General features: G+C 35.6%; 1 protein-coding gene and 1 pseudogene across 1 annotated transcript in view; both read left to right on the forward strand.

Annotated features, from left to right (window-relative positions):
- TDRD5 (tudor domain containing 5) overlaps window positions 1–23,525 on the forward strand; it is a 78,047-nt gene that overhangs the window by 31,476 nt on the left and 23,046 nt on the right. Inside the window, 5 exon segments of the mRNA XM_065936960.1 lie at window positions 16,758–16,911; window positions 17,960–18,132; window positions 19,236–19,456; window positions 21,564–21,776; window positions 22,484–22,550. Of these exon segments, the coding sequence (XP_065793032.1) occupies window positions 16,758–16,911; window positions 17,960–18,132; window positions 19,236–19,456; window positions 21,564–21,776; window positions 22,484–22,550 (828 nt within the window).
- Window positions 14,636–15,283, forward strand: LOC136168708 (serine-threonine kinase receptor-associated protein pseudogene; annotated as a pseudogene).

A 23,525-nucleotide genomic window follows, 5' to 3' on the forward strand; every position in this document is an offset into this window, starting at 1 on the left:
ATTTGAAATCCTGGCAGCCTAGTTTCAGGCTTGAGTATCCTAACTCTTAACTACTATACCATGAACATTATCATATATTCGTACATGTAAACAAGTTTGTTTGAGATACTATATAGCGTAATGATTGATAGATCAACTCTATGTGCTATTTTACAGATGGTGTGTATAATGTTATTTCTACTTGATAAAGTTTTGTGAAGTTTAAATGGCTTAAAATAGTTAGAACAGTGCCTGCCACATAGTAATTGTTTGGTAAATGTTAAAACTTTTAGTTTTAGTAGAAGAAAAAGAAGAAAACTTTTTTAGAAAAGATATATATCACCCCTCAGATAGTAATGCAGAAAATTTAATTTCACATTATGAATTAAAGCAGTGACTCCTTTAAAGCCTCAAAGTTTATTTCAAATAGGCCCATGAGAGAAAGCTTAAACAGTCTTGATATCTTTTGGATTAACAAATCAAGTCACTTAATAATGAAATTACAGAATCAAGTGTAAAATAGAGTAGTAAAGTAATAACGTATGACTTAATTATTACAAAATGTATGGGTAAAAATAAACTTCCTATGCCAGGTTCACAACTCAAAGTGAATAGTTTCCTACCTTGAATGTTTTAGCAAAAGTAGTTTCCTGTATTAAAGATTCATGGAGTTAAGGTTACAAGTCAACAATTTTGGAGAAATTAAAGCAAACCTTTTTTAAACAGGATTTTTTGTTTTAGTTTTTATTTTATGTTGGAGCATAGTTGATTAACGATGTTGTGCTGATTTCAGCTGTACAGCAAAGTGATTCAGTTATATGTATGTCTGTATCTCTTCTTTTTCAAATTCTTTTCCCATCTAGGTTATAGCAGAATATTGAGCAGTGTTTCCTGTGCTGTACAGTAGGTCCGTGTTGGTTGTTTATTTTAAACACAGCAGTGTGTACACATCAATCCCAAACTCCCCGTCTATCCCTCCCACCACCCCAGTCACACCTTTTGCCCCTGGTAATCAGAAGTTTGTTCTCTAAGTCTGTGAGTCTGTAAAACAAACCTTTTAATGTAACAGGAAAACTCTTTGCCCTTCGTAGTAAACAAGCTTTTGCAGAAATTCAACATTATTATTAAAAAAATATAATAAGTACAGATTTAATTTAATCTTTATTTTAACGTGTAGAATTACTAACCCTTTACTTATCCAACATGATATAAAAGCTACCTTGTGATTTGTCCTCTTGAAATACTTGGACACCAGTCTGACATTCTCTCAAGATCTTTTGTTAAATTGCTAATTGAAGGAAAATAGTGCAGAGGCAGCATAGGTTTTGGATCTTCTTGAAGTGCCAAGAGAGAGAGTGCGTGAAGTTGCTCAGTCGTATCTGACTCTTTGCGATCCCATGGACTGTAGCCTACCAGGCTCCTCCATCCATGGAATTTTCCAGGCAAGAGTACTGAAGTGGGTTGCCATTTCCTTCTCCAGGGGATCTTCCCGATCCAGGGATTGAACCCAGGTCTCTCGCATTGCAGGTAGACGCTATACCATCTGAACCATCAGGGAAGCCCATAGAGAGCTAGAAGCCACATAGAAAACTAGATGGCAAAACAGAAAATCCATAGACAATATTTAAAACAAAATTAGGTACTTTATCTCTGCAAATAATTGCTGGAGAGTAATCAGCAGCCGCCACAAAAACCTCATGATATCAGTGTCTGTGCCTGGAGAAAACAGGAGCCCTAATGGACCTATGAGACAGAAGAACTACAAAGTAGCCATCAGGTATTCACTTCTGGCCTGGAGAATTTCATAGATTGTATAGTCCAAGGGATTGCAAAGAGTCGGACACGACTAAGCGACTTTCACTTCACTTTACTTCATTCACTAGAATGTACAGCAAGCCATTTTGAAAACTGTAACTGAAACTGTGTGACCTAATAGCAGAAAATGCTTCATAGTAAGAGTTGAATGGGACTGGAGCACCATAGCTCCTGTGAATTCTTGAAACTGACCAGCCAGAGCTCCCTTACAGATACTAATGAAAAATTGATCAGGATACAAACAGTAGAAAAAGAGAAGTCTTAGGTGTAAGTAGTATTAAGGGAAAAGAGCCAGGAAATTTCAAAATTAACCTACTATATTTTTAAACAGTTTACAAAAACAACGGAAGGAGGAGCTCTGTGAAGCAGAAAATAATCCAGAATGATGTCCTACAAGTCAGGAAAATGAATTTCACATAAAATATGCAGCAGAAGAGGATTTGGTCAGATTGCATTGTTTGAATTAAAAAAGAGATGAAGTAACAGAATAGCATATCTACTGATAATAGGAGCATGTCAGAAATACACGTGCCTAATACAGATAAAAACTGAAACCTTTTTCAAAAATATAAAGTGATACAAAACATGAAAGAACAGCATAAATCTGAACTCTACAAATTTGGGAATACAGTGAACAGTACTCAGGAAAGAATTATAAGTAAAAGAAAAACAAATTTCAGAAATGAAGGCTAAACTTCAAAGATTACAAGAGCAAAAAATATAGCAGCTTGATGCCCTAAGAAAACCAGTAGATAAAAATGAGGAACATTTTGAAAGTCAAAGGAAATGAGGGAGGCACTGGGTATCCAGGTATGAAAGGCTTTGTCACTAAGATTTTTGAAATCTAGAGAGAAACTTAGGCATGCAATTAAATTAAGGTAATATGTCTGAGTAGCCTACATTGGAACAATCCTGATGATAACTATTATAAATTCTGGACAAAATATACAAAATTACTCTCTGAAGGTACTAGAAATTGTTCAGAAGCAGGCAGAAACTGGAAAGGAGTCAACCCCTAGAGAGGAGAGAATAGCACCTTTTTTATTTGCCTGGAGTTTGGCCCAGTGTCGGGCCCCATACATAGTTTGGAATTGATAACTGGATAGAAATCAAAAGTTTTACCTGCCTCTGATTTGGAGCTACATAAGGTGTTGGAGAAGATTCTTGAGAGTCCCTTAGACTCCGAGGAGATCCAACCAGTCCATCCTGAAGGAGATCAGCCCTGGGTATTCATTGGAAGGACTGATTCTGAAGCTGAAACTCCAATACTTTGGCCACCTCATGCGAAGAGTTGACTCGTTGGAAAAGACCCTGATGCTGGGAGGGATTGGGGGCAGGAGGAGAAGGGGACAACAGAGGATGAGATGACTGGATGGCATCACCGACTCGATGGGCATGAGTTTGAGTAAACTCCGGGAGTTGGTGATGGACAGGGAGGCCTGGCGTGCTGCGATTCATGGGGTTGCAAAGAGTCGGACATGACTGAGCGACTGAACTGGGCTGAACTGAAGCAGTTGAAAAATGACGAAAGAAATCATTGCGACCCCATGGACTGTAACCCGCCAGACTTCTTTGTCCATGCTATTTCCCAGACAAGAATCCTGGAGTGGGTTGCCATTCCCTTCTTCAGGGACTCTTCCCCAGGGATCAAACTCAGGTCTCCTGCTTTGGAGAAAGATTCTTTACCATCTGAGCAACCAGGGAACCCAAGCAGTTGGAAAATGAGGGAAGAAATCATAGGATAGAGAGGGAGCATCAAATCCTGCATGTAAATTCTGCTCAAATCTCTGACTGACTATTGAATTGCACATGCCTGGGGCAGACTCACAGAAGCCTCGTAAGGCTAAAAGAACTGAATCTCTTTCAGCTGTGGCTCACCACAGGGGGTCAGAATTTGAGTTTAAGGTTAGTCAGGTTAACTCCCTGCTAAAACCAAGCAAAAAGCAGTACTCTCACAAGAATCATAAAAGATCCCACAGTCTACAGCTTACCTATTACGATGTCCCAAATACAAACAAAAATTACTGAATAAACAAGAAAATGTGACCCTTGGTGAAGAGAAAAAGTATTGATGGAAACTGATCCTGAGATGATGCAGATGTTGAAGTTAGCAAAAAGGTTTTAAAGGAATTCTTAAAACCACATTAAAAAGAGTATAATGCAATATGTATTCATATTGAACAAATGGATAAGAAACCTCAGTGGAGAAAAAGAAACTGTAAAGCCAGATGATTTTCTAGAGCTGAAAATAAACTATCTGAAGTAAATTCACTGCAATATCTTAAGAACAAATTGGAAATGGCAAAAGAAAGCATCAGTGAACCCCAAGACAGATTGGTAGAAATGATCCATTCTAAAGAACAGAGAGAGAGAATAAATGAAAACAAATTTTTAAAAAGCAGAACCTGGGGACTTTTGTGGTGGTTCAGCCATTACGAATCCACCTGCCAGTGCAGGGGACACAGGTTTGATCCCTGCTTCAGGAAGATTTCCACTTGTTGTGGGGCAACTAAGCTTAATTATGGAAGCCCTAGAGCCCATGCTCTGCAACAAGAGAAGTCACCTCAACGAGAAGCCTGTGCACTGCAACTAGAGAGTAATACCTGCTTACTACAACCTAAGCCTATGCACAGCAGCGAAGACCCAGTGCAGCCAAAAATTAAATAAATTTAAAAAACAGAATCTGAGAGTTCCCTGGTGGCATAATATCTAGAATTTGGCACTTTCTGTGCTGTGGCTTGGGTTTGATCCCTGGATGGGGACTGAGATACCACAAACTGTGCAGCATGGCCAGAAAGAAAAACAGATGCAGAATTGGAGAGACCTGTAGGACAGTACCAAGTGGTCTAACATGTATAATTGTGAGGAAAGAAAGATGATAAGAAAAATTTGAGAAAATAACCACTGAAAATTTCTTAAATTTTATGAAAGAGTTTACAGATTTAAGAAGCCCAGAAAAGCCCTCAAAATGAATACAGAGGAAATCTTATGTAAAACGTGTGGGTATATGAAAGACTTTCAATCAATTAAGTCTGTGACTGTTTAAAGCAAAAATTACAGCATTGTATAACTGGGTTTGTAACATACAGATTTAGTACCTGTGAAAACCATAGTATAATGAGTGGAGTGGCGTTCAGTTCAGTTCAGTTGCTCAGTCGTGTCTGACTCTTTGTGACTGCATGGACTGTAGCACGCCAGGTCTCCCTGTCCATCACCAACTCCCAGAGTTTACTCAAACTCATGTCCGTTGAGTCAGTGATGCCTTCCAACTATCTCATCTCATCCTCTGTTCCCCCCCTCTCCTCCTGCCCCCAATCCCTCCCAGCATCAGGGTCTTTTCTAATGAGCCAGTTCTTCACATCAGGTGGCCAAAGTATTGGAGTTTCAGCTTCAGCATCAATCCTTCCAATGAATATTGAGGACTTATTTCCTTTAGGATGGATTGGTTGGATCTCCTTGCTATCCAAGGGTCTCAAGAGTCTTCTCCAACACCACAGTTCAAAAGCATCAATTCTTCGACGCTCAGCTTTCTTTATAGTCCAACTCTCACAACCATACATGACTACTGGAAAAACCATAGCTTTGAATAGACAGAGGGGCAATAAGCACATGGAACTATAGTTTGCAAGGTTCTTGTGTTTTTTTGTGAAGTAGTACAGTAATACTGAAAAGTTAAGGGTGTAGAGAACAATAAATAATGCAGAGTTATAGGTATAAAGCCACTAGATACATTAAAATGGAATTGTATAAAAATACTCAATAAACTCAAAGGGAGACTAGGTTTACTGTTCAGCTCTTTTGCTTGAAAGACAACAAAGGAATAAATTTTGAGAGAAACAAAATGGAGATGGAATCAGCAGAAATTAAATAGCAAAAAATGGTAGCCGTGTAGGATAAAATATTTGCAAACAGTATGAACAAGGGCTCAATTTTCAAAATATACAAACAACTCATGCAGCTCAATATAAAAAGCAACACAATCAAAAAATGGGTAGGAGACCTAAACAGATATTTCTTCAGAAACATATAGAGGCCCAACAGGCACTTGAAAGATACTCAGAAGCACTGATTATTAGAGAAATGCAAATGCAATGAAGTATGACTTCACACCTGTCAGAATGGCCATCATCAAAAAATCTAAAAATAATAAATGCTGGAGAGGGTGTGGAGGAAAGGGAACCTTTCTGCACTGTTGGTGGAAATGTAAACTGGTGGAACCACTATGGAGAAACAGGATGAAGATTCCTTAGAAAACTAAAAATAGAGCTACCATATGATCCAGCAATCCCACTCCTAGGCATATATCCAGAGAAAACCGTAATTCAAAAAGATACATGCACTGCATTATTTACAATAGCTAAGACATGGAAGCAGCCCAAGTGTCCATCAACAAATGAATAGATAAAGAAGATGTGGCATATATATACACACACACATGCACTCAGTGGAATTACTCGGCCATAAAATGAATAAAATAATGCCATTTGCTGCAATGTGGATAGACCTAGGGATTATCATACCAAGTGAAGTTAGTCAGAGACAAATATCATATAACACTTCTATGTGAAATCTTAAGACGTAAGTGAACTTCTTTACAAAACAGAAACAGACTCGCAGACATAGAAAATCTGTGGTTACCAAAGGGGAAAGGGAAAGAGGGATATATCTGGGATTAAAAGATGCATACTAATATATATGAAATAAGTAAACAACAAGGATCTACTCTATAACACAGGGAACTGTATTCAATATCTTGTAATTACCTAAAAAGGAAAAGAATCTGAAAAAAAAATGTATATTTGAAATGAACCATTTTGCTATACACCTGAAAGCAACACAACATTGTAAAACAACTATACTTCAATTTAAATAATGGTATCTGTAAATCCACTTATATTAATAATTTCATAAATATAATGGAGTATATATTAAAATTAATGAAATTATGAGATATAATGAAAAAGCAGAATGCAGCTAAATGCTGTTCATAAAAAATATACTATTAGTAGAAAGACATAAATTGGTTGAAAGTAAAAGATGAAAAAGATATATATATAATAAGCATAAAAGAACTAAAAAGACTAAAAAAAAAATCAGGTAAAGGAGACTTCAAGGGAAAGTGTATTATCAGAGAGAGACATTTTGTAAGAATAAAGGATTAATCAGGAAGACACAGTGGTCAAATGTGTATTCACCTAATAATGCTTTAAGATAAATGATCTAAAAATTAACAGAATTAATTATGAATTAACTCCCACAATTCTAGGGATTTTCTCTTTCTGGTAATTGATAAAATAGTCAAAAAAATGAATAAGGACATGGAAAATCTGAACCATACTCTCTATCATCTTGATCTGTTTGACTTTTGTAGAACACTATACCCAACAACTGCAGAATATGCATTGTATTCAAGTACACATGGAAGATACATTTGCCAAGACAGACCATGTAGTTGGTTATAGAATAAGTCTAAACAAATTTCAAAATACTGAATCTTAGAGTATGTTCTTTAAGATGGAATTAAATTACAAATCAATATAATGATTTCCCTAAGTATTAACCCTCCAGAAAATTTGAGAATTAAATAGTTCTCCTTCAGATAACTTACTGCTTTAAATTGAAGTATAGTTGATTTGCAATGTTGTGTTAGTTTCTGGTGTATAGCACAGTTATTCAAATATATATATGTATACTTTTTCATATTCTTTTCTATTGGTAAAATATTGAATATAGCTAAATTATTAAAGATAGAATAGGGGAATTTTAAAGTATTTTCCATTGATATTAAAATATAACATACCAAAAATTGTGAGATGGAGCTGAAGCAGTGCTCAAAGGGAAATTTATAGCTTTCAGATGCCTAAATTAGAAGAAAAGAAAGGTATAAAATCATCATTGACCTAAAGGTCTACCTGAATAAGTCAGAAAAAGGAGGAATGTCTATGTAGAAAACCCTAAAGACACCACCAGAAAATTACTAGAGCTAATCAATGAATATACTAAAGTTGCAGGATATAAAGTTAATACACAGAAATCCCTTGCATTCCTATACACTAACAATGAGAAAACAAAAGGGAAATTAAGAAAACAATCCCATTCACCATTGTGACAAAAAGAATAAAATACTTAGGAATAAATTTACCTAAAGAAACAAAAGACCTGTATATAGAAAACTATAAAATGCTGATGAAAGAAATCAAAGATGACACAAATAGATGGAGAAATATATCATGTTCATGGGTTGGAAGAATCAATATAGTGAAAATGAATACACTACCCAAAGCAATCTATAGATTCAATGTAATCTGTATCAAGCTACCAGCAGTATTTTTCACAGAACTAGAACAAATAATTTCACAATTTTTATGAAGACACAGAAAACCTCAAATAGTCAAAGCAATCTTGAGAAAGAACAGAACTGGAGGAATCAACCTGCCTGACTTCAGACTATACTTCAAAGTTACAGTCATCAAGATGGTATGGTACTGGCACAAGGACAGAAATATAGATCAGTGGAACAAAATAGAAAGCCCAGAGATAAATCCATGTACCTACCGACACCTTATCTTTGACAAAGAAGGCAAAAATATACAATGGAGAAAAGACCATCTCTTTAACAAGTGGTGCTGAGAAAACTGGTCAACCACCTATAAAAGAATGAAACTAGAACACTTCCATCTCCATACACAAAAATAAACTCAAAATGGATTAAAGATCTAAATGTAAGACCAGAAACTATAAAACTCCTAAAGGAAAACATAGGAAGAACATTCTCTGACATAAATCACAGCAGGATCCTCTATGACCTACCTCCCAGAGTAATGGAAATAAAAGCAAAAATAAACAAATAGGGCCTAATTAAACTTAAAAACTTTTACACAACAAAGGAAACTATAAGCAAGGCAAAAAGACAGCCTTCAGAATGGGAGAAAATAATAGCAAACGAAGCAACAGACAAAGAATTAATCTTAAAAATATACAAGCAAAACCCACCACAATATTGTAATTAGTCTCCAATTATGATAAATAAGTTAAAAAGAAAAAGGAGGAATGACCTAAAGTCAAAATAGTAGGAGAAAAGAAATGATAAAATCAAGAATAGACATTAATAAAATAGCAACAATTAAGAAAGCCAGTATTGATTCGTTGCAAGATCCCAAAATTGATGAACCATTAGCTTGTTAAATTAGAAGAAAAGAGGACACAAATACCAATGTCAGGAAAGAGATTATATCATTATCATCTTACAGATGTTAAAAGGACAATAAGAAAATTTTATGAAACTGTGCCTATCATTTGACAACTTAATGGAATGGAAAAATTCCTCACAAGACACAAATTACCCAACTGATACAAGATGAAAGAAAATCTGAATATCCCTGTATCAAGAAATGAATTTTTGTTATTTAAAAACTATAAAACAAAAAGACCTCTCCACAAAGGAAGGGAGAAGAAGAAAAAAATTCCAGGCCCATATGGTTCATTGGTGAATTCCATCTAACTTTTAAGGGGGAGATTTTATTAATCATACATTCTTTCTCTCATAAAATAGAATGAATTGAGAGTATTTTCTATGAATATGTTACCCTGCTACCAAAACTTGACATAAACATTACCAAAAAACCCCCAATTAGATCATGTTTATGATAACATAGGATAAAAAATATTGCAAAATACTAGTAAATTTAATCCAGCAGTATGTAAACAAGAGGATATCTTCCCCCCAGCAACACAAAGTGGGAGTAACATCTCAAAAGGAGCTGATGTGATTTACCTTGGTAACAGAATAAGGAAGAAAGTCTTAGGATCATTTTAGTAGATGCAGAAAAAGAATGACCAAAACTTAATACCCATTTGCAATAAAACTCTTAATAGGAATAGAACTTCTTCAGTCTGATGAAAGATAGCTATGAAAAACCTATACTTGTCATACTTAATGGTAAAACAGTGGAGACTTTCCCTCTAAAATCAGCAAGGCTACTATGTCTATTTGCACTGCTTTTAATTCAGTGTTGTACTGGAGATCCTAGACAGTGTAATAAAATAAGAAAAAAGTTACAAAAACCTGAAGTGAAACTCTCATTATTTGTAGAAAGCATGATTGTCTGCATAGAATATACTAAGGAATCCATGAAAATCTATTAGAAGTAATAAGGAATTTATTAAGGTCAAAGATAAAATATTAAAAATATATACATTATATTAATTATATAGATTAACAATAAAAATAATATAATATGTACTCAGTTGCTCAGTTATGTCCGACTCTATGACCCCATGGACTGTTGCCCACTAGCACCTCTGTCCCTGGAATTTTCCAGGCAAAAATACTGGAGTGAGTGCCATTTCCTACTCCAGGGGATCTTCCTGACTCAGGAATCAAACCCATGTCTCTTGCATCTCCTGCATTGGTAGGAGGATTTCTTTACCACTATGCTATCTGGGAAACCCAGTATAATATAGATTAGTATAAAAATCTACTGTATTTACCTGTGTAGACAGCAAACAATTGGAAAATGAAATTTTTAAAATTAAGTTTACAATAGTGTCACATTACTTGGAAATAAGTCTAACAAAAGAAACATAAGTTATGCATCTATAATGAAAAATACTAACATTGTTGAGAGAAATTTATGAAAACTAAACAGCTGTAACATTCATGGGTAAGAAGTCTTAGTATTGTTATTCATCTATAGAATGTTTCATCCTCATCATAATTCTTATCAGATATTTGTAAATATTGACAAATCTATGATTTTGTCATTATGAGAGTGCATAAGGAGTTCAGTTCTTATACACTCAAGTGATTTTTAACAAAAGTACCAAAGGGAATTCAGTGGGGACAGGAAATTTTTTCAACAAATGATGCTGGAACAATTACTTATATAGGGCAAAAACAAATCCCAACCCCAACCTCACACCATGTATAAAAATTAGAGTTATATCTTAGACCTAAATGAGAAAAATAAAAAATTAAACCTCCTAAAAGAAAACTTTATTTACAATCTGGGGATATTTAAGAGTTCCTTAGGACATAGAAAGCAAAAGTCATTGAAAAGAAAGTTGATGAGACTTTATCAAACTTTTACTGTTTAGGAGCCTCCATGTAAAAATGAACAGGCAGACCACAGACTGGGAAGAAATATTTACAGTCATACATCTGAAGAAAGACTCATATCTAGAATACATAGGGAACCTTATATAGCTGGCTCCATTGTAGAAAGTCAAATAACTCCATTAAAAAAATGTTTGAACAGATACTGCACAAATGTAGATGTATGAGTCATTTATAAACATAAATGCTAGTAAACTCATATATTTTTGTTGCAAGTATAAAATGGTACTGCTTTGGAAGATGTTCTGACAGTTTGTTAAAGAGAAGTATATATTTGTCCTTTGATCCAGAGTTATACTCTCAGGTATTTACTTGAGAAATCAAAGCCTATGTTACCCCAAAAGACTTGTACAGTTATATTTGAAACAGCTTTATGCTTAATAGCCAAAACTGGAGACAACCCTATTATTCATTAGTTTGAAACTGAATAAGGAAATTGTATATTCTACAATGAAATTATTCAACATTAAAAATAAATCAGCTTGTGATAGATGAGCCAACACATCAATAGATGAATTTGAGAAACATTTGTTGCTGAACAAAAAGTGTACATTGTAGGATACCTTCTATATGAATTGTCAGGATAGCAAAAGCTAATTTATGGAAGAAAAAGAGAGGAGTTTGTCTTTGGGAAATAAAGAACTTGCTGAGGTGATGGAGATGTTTTATATCTTAAATGTGGGTTTGGGGTATACAATTTTGCATTTATTATAGCTAGTTGAATGGTAAACTTAAGTTTTGTGCAATTCACTGTATAAAAGTTTTACCTGGACAAAACTAACAGATATTGAACTCAGTTAATTCTGTGCTTACTGACATATTTTGGGATAAAGTGTACTGACATCTACAGCTCCTGTTGAAATGCATGAAAAAGATAAGATGACTTGGTAGGTAGATGGATATAAAGATGATAAAGCAAATATAGCAGAATACTAAAAATTATATAATCTGGGTGGCAGATGTTCACTGTTCAAGTCTTTCACCTTTTTCTGTGTTTAAGTTTTTCATAAGAAAATACTAGGGAAAAAAAGGAACAAGAAGGAAAGTAACAGGTATTGAAAACAGGCAGATAAGAGTCAACATATGAAATAAAACCAAGATGAAACAGAACAAATACTGAGTATATACTCAAATATAATTTGAGTACTTTAGTATAATTTAACTAGACTTTATTGAAGTGGAAGACTTGAATTATATATTGAAAGAGCACACTCATACCTGAGAATATCAACCAAGGATGATTGATATTATTGGACTTAAATAATCCTTTGAGCTTCTAAACAAATGAACAAATGACTTATAAGGGAGACAAAATTACGTTATAGACATTTTCATAGCAGTGTTTGGAAGAAAAGAAATTTTAAAAATTAACATGTTTGAAACACTCGAAAGAAAATGTTAGCCAAGGATTTTATGGCTAGCAAAATCGACTTTCAACTACGAATTAAACAAGCTATTACCATCATGCAAGTATCATTGTTTCCCTGACTGACCCTCAGGGAGTCAACTGAAGGATGAACTTCAAAGAACCAAAATCACTAGAGGGACAGCAGCAAAAGAACTGAATGTGAGTGCCACTTGTAAGACTAAGACCAGATGACGGTTAGAAAGAAGAGAATATAGTCTGTAATGGCTGTAGGCTGTTGTTGTTCAGTTGCTAAGTCTTGTCTAACTCTTTATGACCCCGTGGACTGTAGCATGCAGGCTTCCCTGGCTAGCTAGGGTGTGTACACACACACACACACACACACACACACACACGGCTATATACTCTGACAGTATAAAGGACAATTACATAAAATGATTCGGAAGGAATAACCATAAACAAAAAATGTCAACTGCTTTTATTAATTATACTGGTGATGGTTTAAAAACATTAGTACTGTTTTTCTGAGACTACTGAGTAATGTGATATAGAGCATGTTAATAATTATGGGATATATGGGGGTAATTATGAGATCACTTAAGTGGTATGTGTAAGGATATTCTAACTGCATAAATTGAGCCTGGAACATCTTATCATTCCAGACCAGCAAGGACTATTAAAGATTAGGTTCATGTCAGGAGGACTTAGGAAGCCACTTGAAGTGTTATTTCAAGTTTCTCTAAGGATAATAATTGCAGTGGTTTCAAGCCCATCCAATATGTTTAATTTTGTGAGTTCATATGATGTTAAAAACTAATTGGTTATCATGGAAGATGATGATGAACTAATTCATTTTCTTAAAAAATGGTAAACAAAGAGAAAGAGCCAGTCACTTATCCTGGCTTTCCTGAATGAACTGGTAGGACTGGGTAACCAAATAACAGATTAAGGGTACCATATCTCTATGAAATATGCCAACTGAATAATAAAAAAGAATTGATAGAGTTAGAATATCACTATATTAAAACTCTCAATGAATAGTAAATCAGGCATTGACCAGTAATGGCTCCGATAACAACACCAACATAGAGACAGCCAGATATTATGTGTTCCTCTTTTTAGAATATGACATCACCAATAGTTTTGTCAAAGGGGTGGAGCATGAGTCTGATCAAGTGTCTGGGTCCAGCTACCTATTTGCAAAAAATAGAATTTGCACTATGAAAATGTCATCTGCAAAATCTACTCTGAGGAAATTAAATCACGTAATATATTTGAAAGCATAAATATAAACTCTTAGGAAAACATAAGATAACTAAAATGGATTGGAGATGGAAGAAAGTGGAAGTAGAAATAAACGTCAGTTGCTTCCTTGCTTATGGTGGGAGTATATACAGAAGATAGCATAACAAAGGCATTAGGGCAATGTGTCTGATACATCAGTTGATGGACTAAACTAATTTACTAAAATATTCTGAGGATCACAAAGCAAAACTCAACTATGTTTCATGTACTGATTTGGAAATGTCTCTGTATTAACTCATTAAAAAATACAAGTGTAATCTATTATGTTGAAGGATGATGTATATTCAAGTTTTGACAATTTCTGGCAAGTTTCACAATCTGCTGGTGATGGTTTCCACAAGAAACTACTAGTAGTGGTTACCTCCAAAGAGGTGCTCTCCTGGGCAGCTGAGAAATGGGAGTGAACTGGAGACTTAGTTTTTGCTATATACGTTTAAAAAACTTCCAGATATCACTTATTCAAAAAATCAGTAACTTATATTTAAAAAAATCCTTCCCAACCTAGTCTTATGTTCAGCTGAATTGCACATTCATAGTACTAGGCACTTACAGAGAACGTAAAGAAACCCTTAAAGAGACTAATGAACATAAAAAGGACAGAAGCCATAGTATGTAATGTACAAAGAAGTAAGTAGAGGTCCCAAATCTAATTCATTACCACCCTTCCGCTGCCCTCTACCAATTCTTTCTCTCTCAGGATATTCATGATTGGCTATATAATGACCCTTTTAAAGTATGACTTGACTGATACTGGGCACCACATTTACAAGTGTCCTGGGAGAAGTCATAAAGAGTTGACTTGAATCTGAGAGCATTACACCAACAAGAAGTATGCACTGCAGAAATCCCACCCTTTGGGCCTGGCGGCAGTGACTGAGAAGGTGGAGATAGAACTGGCAGGGCCAGTGAGGACTAAGCCCCTCGAGCCCCTGAGAGTAACCGAGTTGACTGGTATACTGGCAGCCATGTGATGCAGCAGGTCGGTGTTCAGCATCCAGGATGCCCGCAGGGTGCTCTTTGTGTCCATGTTCTTCAGGTCCAAGGACGATGACAACATGGTCTTCCAGACAGAACCTAAGGAAATCAATGGTCATACCTCTGGTATTAAAAAGGCTCTGTGGTGCTGTGAGGATAAACAGATCCTTTCAGCTGCTGATAAAACTGTTCTACTTTGGGATCACACTACTATGACAGAGGTGAACTCTCTAAATTTTGATGTCTTTAGTAGTCTAGGATGTATTCCCAAGGGAATGCCTGGTAATAACGTATGGACCATCTGTTGCTTTTCATAGTGCAGTAAGTTTGGACTCAAATCCTTTGAAGCTCCTGCAACCATCAATTCTGCATCTCTTCACCCTGAGAATTTCTTGTATCAGCAAAAGAAGATTTTAAACCTTATAAATATGATTATAATAGTGAAGATGAATTAGAATCCTACAAAGGACACTCTGGTCCCATTCACTGTGTGAGGTTTAGTCTGATGGAGAACTCTATGCCAGTGGTTCTGAAGATGGAACATAGAGACTGTGGCAGATTATGGTAGGAAAACCTATGGTCTTTGGAAAGGTGTGCTTCCTGAAGATAATAGTGAGCTGGCAAACCTGAGGATCAGTTTTTCAGAGACAGCAGAAGAAGAGAGTGAAGAAATTGCTTCAGAGAATTCAGATTCCATCTATAGTTCAACTCCTGAAGTTACGGCCTGAGCATCAGACAGATGCCACAGGTAGTACACAAATTACAGACTAAAACAAGCAGAAAGAAGCATCAGCCTCCGAGTTACTCTCTGCTTAAGGCAAACGTGAGCAGTAAATAATGAGGAATATGAATAAGCTCCAGTGCTAGAACTTACCAACTTGGTGATACCTATCAGTGAAAACACAAGAGTATCAGATGAAGACAGATGGAGTTATACTCTTGTAGTTCAATGGTCTGTTATGTTTTTAATGAATATGTATAAGCCAGCATTCAATCTCTCTTATTACAGTTAGATTTCTGGTAGCTGTTTATGTTATTATGAAGAGGGGAAATGTATTGGCTTATTTTTCTGACTCTTCCCTTAAAGCAGAAAGCTAGGTTGGTTTGTTTGTTTGCTTTAGTTACAAAGAAGAAGAAATACATGATTGAAGCAATGGGTTTGACTTCTCTTTCATTGTACACTACTTTTGAACATCTAATTGTTTTGCCTTGTCTCAATAAAATGCCTCTAAAACAAAGACATCCCACCCTTTGTCAAGGGTCAGTCCTTTAAAAGTGTTTGCACTCTGTGTTCCTCTGATCTTCTCTAAGATGATTAAGTCAGGGCAAGGATTTATTTCCTTCTAACACCCAATTAGTCTTCCCAGGTGGTGCAGTGGTAAAGAATCCTCCTGCCAATGCAAGAGAAGCAGGGGACATGAGTTCAATCTCTGGGTCAGGAAGATCCCTTGGAGGAAGAAATGGCAACCCACTCCAGTATTCTTGCCTGAGAAACCCCATAAACAGAGGAGCCTGGTGGGCTGCAGTCTGTGGAGTCACAAAGAGTTGGACACGACTGAGCAACTAAACACACACTCACTTTATTAGCAAGGACAAACTTAACTAATTCACTGTGCAGTTTAAACCAGACATATTTGTTATTTGTTTTATATATATTCTCTTCTGTCTCTATTTGGTATAATTCTTTTTTCCAAGGTAAGAAAATCAGTGTGCTGTAGAAAATACACTTGCCTATTTGTCTCAACTTCAAGGGTGAAATAATAAGCATAGTTTTAAGGAAGCGTTTAAAAATGGTGTTATTTTATTGCATGTAGAAAGTGGTAGTGAATATTCTTTCTGTGAACATAGAGAGATATCAACAGTTTTGTTATGATTTCTGTATTTTGTGTGTTCCCCTCTTTTTTAAAAAAGACTTTTGCTTTATAATCGTACATTGTGAAGAATGAGAGGTAAAAATATCCTCTAATTTTCTTTTTAATGACCATATGCTCTAAAAGGAACTTGAAGCTGGCCTAGAAGTTTATGGTGAGGGATTATAGGTTGCTTAGTTTGTATTATACTCACATGGAAGCAAGTATTTATTGAATGCCTGAATTTACTCACCCCTACACATTTAGTTTGGAGTCCAAGTCCAAATTAAAGCATTGTCCATGAAGCATCTGTATGTTATATTCCTGTTTTGTTTTTTTGTTTTTGTGACAGTTAATTTTTAAAGAGCAACTTTCACCCAAAAAACTGGGCTTCTTAAATGTAATAGAGCTTGTTGGAGCACTTAGTGACATTCTCCATGTTGAGTTCAGGGAAGGACAACAAGACTTGCTGGTGTTTGATGCTGATGTGAAGCCTCTAGCATCTGGTGAGTTGTATTACAGTATGATGCAAACCTGATGTTTAATTATCTCTGTAAGGACAAGGAAAAAGAAAGCATCATTTAGGTAGCAGTCTTAATTGTAACCACATCAACCAAACAGATCACATGTGAGCCTTGAAAATGTTTCGTATATAATGACCTCCTTCCTGATGATGTATGTTGTAATAATGCTGCTGTATTAAAATCTGAATTTTTAAAGTTTACTTTCTTCATTGTCTAGATTTTTTAATAATTCTGAAGAAATAAATTTTCTGAAACGATGCTCTCATGGGGAAACACCGGTAGTTCAGTGGGTCTTAACTCGGTTGTTGAGCACTGAGGAGTATGTGTATTTCTTTTATGTAACTACATTATAGTCCATTTAGCCAGTCTCCTATCAATGGACATGTAGAGAGTATCCCTTTTTTTATATTACAAAATATGCAGTGTTCAATATCCTTGTGCCTACATCTTTGTATAGTTACTAGTGTATTTCTTTAGGAGTTACTATGGTTTTATGTCTATCTGGAATCCATGTTAGGGTGTCAACCTCTTTTAATTGTCATAAACATGTAAATTTGAACAAAATATGTGATTGGTTTGGGAATTCCCTAAAAATTAAGAGATTGTATTATGGAATATTAAGTGGTTACATACATTGGGGTTCTGTTGTACATTAGTAGTACAAGTAGTTATATTGTACATTAAGCAACAGTGGATGTTCACAGCTAAAGTTGAACAAGAAATACATTGATATCAGGATGTTGAAAAATAAAACCTTTCACCAAAGTTTAAAAAACCTTACCAGACTTCTCTTCCAACCCCCGCCCCCAACATAAATAATGTAAGATTTGTTCCCATCTGGAACTTCCCTTGTGTCTGTTCACACTGAAAGGTCTGCAAAGACGGGTTCATATCTATCATTATCTGTCCAGTGCCTGGCACATAGAATGTGCTTAGTAATAGTTTACAGACTATTTTAATAGATACACATAGGCTTCTCTATTGGTCATTTCAGATGGAGCTGTGTCATCAGTCAGAAATTCATGCTTAGTTCAATCAGATAAGAAAATAGAAGCCAAAGCTTGTGTGTCCAGTCCCCCTAGAAATTCACTGTCTACTGCTGTTATCAAGGAGACTACTTCGGATTGCCCTTCAAAAAACCATAAGGAACCAGAACAGAAGATTTTCAAGAAGCCTAATCTGGTGGTAAAACCTTTGCAGCTGGTGAGTATGGTTTGATGTCTGTCTCCATGTACTGAAGATTCTGCATTATGAAAAGTAACTGAATGAGTGTTTCTTTAGACAAAATTTCTGTTTGAGAAAAAGTCTTATTTCTGGACATATGATTTCTTAGACAAGACCAGAACTTTGGTCTGAAGTCATCTTACACAGCGTTTATTCTGGTTTTCAGTCTTTTATATAACTAGCTTTCCTTGAGTCTCATTTCAAAGTTTTCAATTGGCTTTGAAGACCTGACTGTTATTTGAGGATGACATTGCTTGACAGACATTGATTCTCTGTCCATGTGTTTCAGTAGGCTGGAAAACCTTTCAGGGCTTCAGAGGGAAGAATTGAGAAGCTTGGCTATGACTGTTCTCAGTACTGCTGCAGGTTGCCCCTGCAGCTAGCCTCAGTTGTGGGGTGCTTTTCTCTTTTACTTGATCTCCACACACACACTTCTCCGCTTTTGTGTTCCCATCTCCTGTTAGTTACTTCGTCATTATTAAGGTGTTAGTTGCTTCCTCTTCTTCCCTTTTGCCCTTTATACCTGGCTTCTTCCGTGGAGGGAAAACATTTTGTTTGGAGAGCCTGCTGTGTTTTCTAGATGACGATAGAAAAGCCTAATGGAAAATAGTATATTTTAGAATAAAAGTGTTTGAGAAGCCCCGTTTTTGGTTGGAAGAGTAGTCTGAAACTTAATCCATTCTTTAAAGTTGCCTTTGTTGGTAGGATTGGTCAGGATGAGGCTGTAACTTAGTTCACCCTCAGTATTTGAAGCAGCATGTTTTCCGATTTGCACAGGGCAGTTGTGTGTGATACACTTTAACTCTCTTTATGTAATAATGTAAGACAGTACTTTTTGTACTTTAAGGTAGGTAAGGATCATCTTGGAAATTGTTTTAAAGGCATAGCTGGGGGTCTCACTTCCAGATATTCTGAATCACTGAATCTGGGCTAGAGCCTAAGACTTTTCGTTTTTATAATTTGCAAGGTGTATCTTGTAAAGGTAATTCATGAAACAAACTTTAAGAAACATTGTCAAAGTTTGACATGTTACTCAAAGATTTATAGTGGTTTCTTTGTTTGTTTGTTTCTTTAATTTGTAGCAAGTAGAAATTAACAAATCCCAGCTCAACTTGGCAATGGCAAATCATGACATCCCACCAGATGCTGTGCGGGACAAGAAGTTATGCAGACTGCCCCCATTAGATACTAGTACCCTCGTGGGTGTCTTTGTGGAGTATATCATCTCTCCTAGTCAATTCTACATCCGAATCTACAGCAGGGATTCATCAGAGTTACTTGAGGACATGATGATTGAAATGCGGTAGGAATCTGTTATTTTTCAATGTATTTTTCACGTACCTTGTTAAGTCAGTTCTCAAACATTTTGGTCTCAGGGGTTTTAAAAATTAAGGACTCAGGAGAGCCTTTGCTTATCAGTATTTATTGTACCAAAAATAAAACTGCGAAAATGTAAAATGTTGTTTAAAAATCATAATAAGTTCATTTTTCTGAATATAAATAACATTTTTATGGAAAATAGCTGTAGTTGGTTTCCTAGAAGAAAGTTGTATTTCAGTATCTGTTTCTGTCTTTAATTTCTTGAGATACATTCTCTTGGTGAAAGTTTATGAAAACATCTGGCCTCACATAGATACATAGTTGGGAAAGAGAGTATATTAACAACCTTTTCAGAAAATTGTGAATACTCTTTTGATGGTATATGAAAACTTGACAAGTAGTGGTGTCTTAAAGTTAGATGTAATGTGGAATTTGAACTTTTCAAACTCTACTATGTTAAAATACATTTTCTAACTTTACACTTATCTTAGCTATTTGTAAGGCCTCCTCAGACAACAATTTTGCCTTTCTTTTTCTTGGGGATGGTCTTGATCACTGCCTCCTATACAGTGTCACAAACCTCCATCTATAGTTCTTCAGGCACTCTGTCTATCAGATCTAATCCCTTGAGTGTGTCACTTTCCACTATATAAGTAAGCATAGAGACCTTCTAAGTGTGGACTCAATGGCCCTCAATTTTACCACCATTTGTGATTTTAAAACATCATGTATTGGTCTTTTGGAAAATATTGGTGCATTGAGTTATATACATCTTCCAAATGTGGACGTTTCATCACACAGTATATTTTTAAAAATCTCACTCATTAGTATCTCTGATATCATCAGAAGAGTATTGTGCATTAGAAAGCTATCAAGCTCATGGTGATAGATATAATTAGGAAAATCCTAATTTTAATTGGAAAACTTTTGAATTTTATCATTGACAATAAATACTGTAAATGTTTTCCTGAAAGTGACAAGCCCACTTCATTCTTGAGAAAGTGTGTGTCAAACACCCAAATCTGAATAAACATAGTTTCTGAGTGGACCTTTCAAGCAAAAATGGTGTTTAATAGTGTCTTATTCATCTTCCAGCTAAAAACAATACTCCACACGCACATACACACACACAGAGCAGCTAGTTCAGTTCACAACTGAAATCCATAAGTGCTTTTCCTTAAGACAACTTAGGAAGTATTTTACTTGTACTTCCATTTTTGTTACAGCGAACATTGACAAGATAGTCACTCTGTGTTTGAGGTTTAATATGCTTAATAATTTTTATTGCTTTATCATGGACATTCTTAAGTGAAATTAGCCTTTTTTTTTTAAATTTAATTGGAATGCATGGCAGTGAAAAATAAATGACTACTAGTACAGTTGAATGCCACTGGCTTGATTCAGCAAAGGCACCTGAAGTTTTACCCTTTTGTAAAACTTTGTAAAAGCAAAGGCACTGTAGCTTTTATACCATCAATGCAAATATTAATACAGTGAAAAGGACAAATAATTATTTTTATAATAATACATATATTAAAATAGCTTTGATCTTATGAACTCTTTGAAAGTGTGTCAGGGTCCCAGGAATTTGTAAACTGCACTTGGAGAATTACTGCTCTAAATTATCTTTTCTCTATTGAATAATGATGTCTTTTGGTAGTAAACACTGTGTAAAATGTTTATGTTTTCATTCACTTTAGATTTATTCATGAACAGCAGTCTGATTTTTACATTGGTGTCACATATAAGAGTAATTTATTTTGTATCTCTCCAAAAGCATATTGTGTTTTTTTCTAAGTCAACTGTATCACTATTTTATATACTATATGCCAAGAATACTTGGTATAATGTTACATAATGATCACTTAGTAAATTTCTATTCAAAGACGTTTATTGGTAAAGAGAAAGGATTTGGATATGAAAAAGAAGAAAAAGATGATTAATTGGTATCAGTAGTAAGCATTACCAAATCAGAAAAAGTGAGAATTTTTCTTTGCCTTTTGCCAAGACTCTCCTGCTCTTGATACATCAATAAAAATGATCTTTAATTTTTTTCTTTTTCTATGGATTTCTTTTATGGAATTCTGCAGGCGCTGTTATTCTAATCAGTTGGTTTCAGATCGATATGCCATGCCAGAGTGTTTTATCCAGCCAGGACATCTCTGTTGTGTAAGGATTTCCGAGGATAAGTGGTGGTATCGGGTCATTATCCATCGAATTCTCGGGAAACAGGAAGTTGAAGTGTTCTATCCAGATTTTGGAAACATTGGAACTGTTCAGAAGTCTTCCCTGAGGTTCCTCAAGTGAGTTAATAAATTCATTAAGAACAATTTAGGTTTGAACCATAATGCTGAGGCTGTGGGGGAGTGACGACCTCTCTTCCTTTTCTCCTGCCTCTCTTCTTTCTACCCTCCTTTCTTCTTAGTGCAGATTTGGCAAATGGTCATTTAGTTTCACAGCTGGATCTCTTATGTTTTCTCTCACATGGCTGTGAATCTGAATGGACCATGAAACTAAATTTCATTCTCTTATTAAGAAAATGATGCTTTGGGTCATGCTAAGAGTTGCATTTATATATCATGAAGTTTGGACTGTTTCCACCTATATTTTAATTTCATGGTTTTCAAAGACTGTTATGTTTTACAAATTTCTTTCTTAGACATTAGTGTGAAGTGTTAAGACATTTCATTTAAAAATGCGTGAGTTAAATACTCTGAAAGGGTATAAAAAGCTTAAATCAAGAAGTGGATAAGACTTGCACCACAATTACTGAAGCCCACATGCCTGGAGCCCGTGCTTCACAGCAAGAGAAGCCACCTCAGCGAGAAGCCTGTGCACTGCAGTGAAGAGTAGCCGCCACTCGCTGCAACTAGAGAAAGCCCGCATGCAGCAAGAAGATCTAGCGCGCTCAAAAATACATAATTTTTTTTAAAAGGGATTAAAAAATAAGAGATTCCATAAAATGCAGTTTTAAAATATGGTTAAATATTCCTATATTTGTCTGTTGCAGGTGCTGCTACACCAAGCTCCCTGCTCAGGCCATCCCTTGCTCTTTGGCCTGGGTGAGACCAGTAGAGGTATGTTTGTTTGCTTCCCATTTAATCAGCAGGCATTTGATGCCAAGAACGATTCAGAGTTCTCAGGATAAACAAATAAAACATGAAAAAGAAAGTCATTGTAGACAGTATGGGAGAAAGGCATGTAGACAAAATTAATTGTACTGTGTCAGATTTCCTAGGGAATTTTATAGTATATGATAGAGATAGAGAAGGAACAGCCCTCTTTTCTGTTCAAGGTAATCAGAGATGGTGTCTTAAAAGAGGTGACATTTGCATGAAACTTTGAAGGAAGATTAGCAGCATAATTGAACAAACAAAGACATTCCAGGCAAAGGAAGAGTAGCATGAAAGATCTCAAATTTGAGGAATTTTAAGTGGTTCTGTTTGGCTATGTAATAGAGAACGAGCTGCAGTTGGTGCATGGTAAATGATGTCAGAGAAATAAGGGACTAAGGTGGAGACCTGTAGTCATGTGCAGGAGTCTGGACATTGTCCTTTATTTTTTTAAAAACTTTATTTTGTATTGTCATATAGCCAGCTAACAAACAATGTTGTGATAGTTTCAGATGGACAGCAAAGGGATTCAGCCATACATATACATGTATTCATTCTCTCCCAAATTCCCGTCCCATCCAGGCTTCCACATAACATTGAACAGAGTTCACTTAGCTTAGCTTAGGTTGGTTATTCATTTTAAATATAGCAGTGTGTACATGCTGGATGTTAGTCCTTTAGTTTCTGGGGAGCAACTAAAGGGAACTGCCACAATCAGAAATACATTTTTTAAAGAATTCTCTACTGACATTGTTATGGGAGATGATTGGTGTGGGATGGAACAGGAGCCATTTTCATCCATAGAGATACATATATTTATGTAGCTATAATTACGCACCTAATTTTGTCTTTTTCCCCTCAGAACTCTTAATTATACATAAGGTACACATTTATTATCCCATATGTGTTAAATAACTTATCAGTAGCTTCCATTTGTTG

This window comes from Muntiacus reevesi, chromosome 5, assembly GCF_963930625.1.
Source record: "Muntiacus reevesi chromosome 5, mMunRee1.1, whole genome shotgun sequence".
Classification (NCBI taxonomy): Eukaryota; Metazoa; Chordata; class Mammalia; order Artiodactyla; family Cervidae; genus Muntiacus; species Muntiacus reevesi.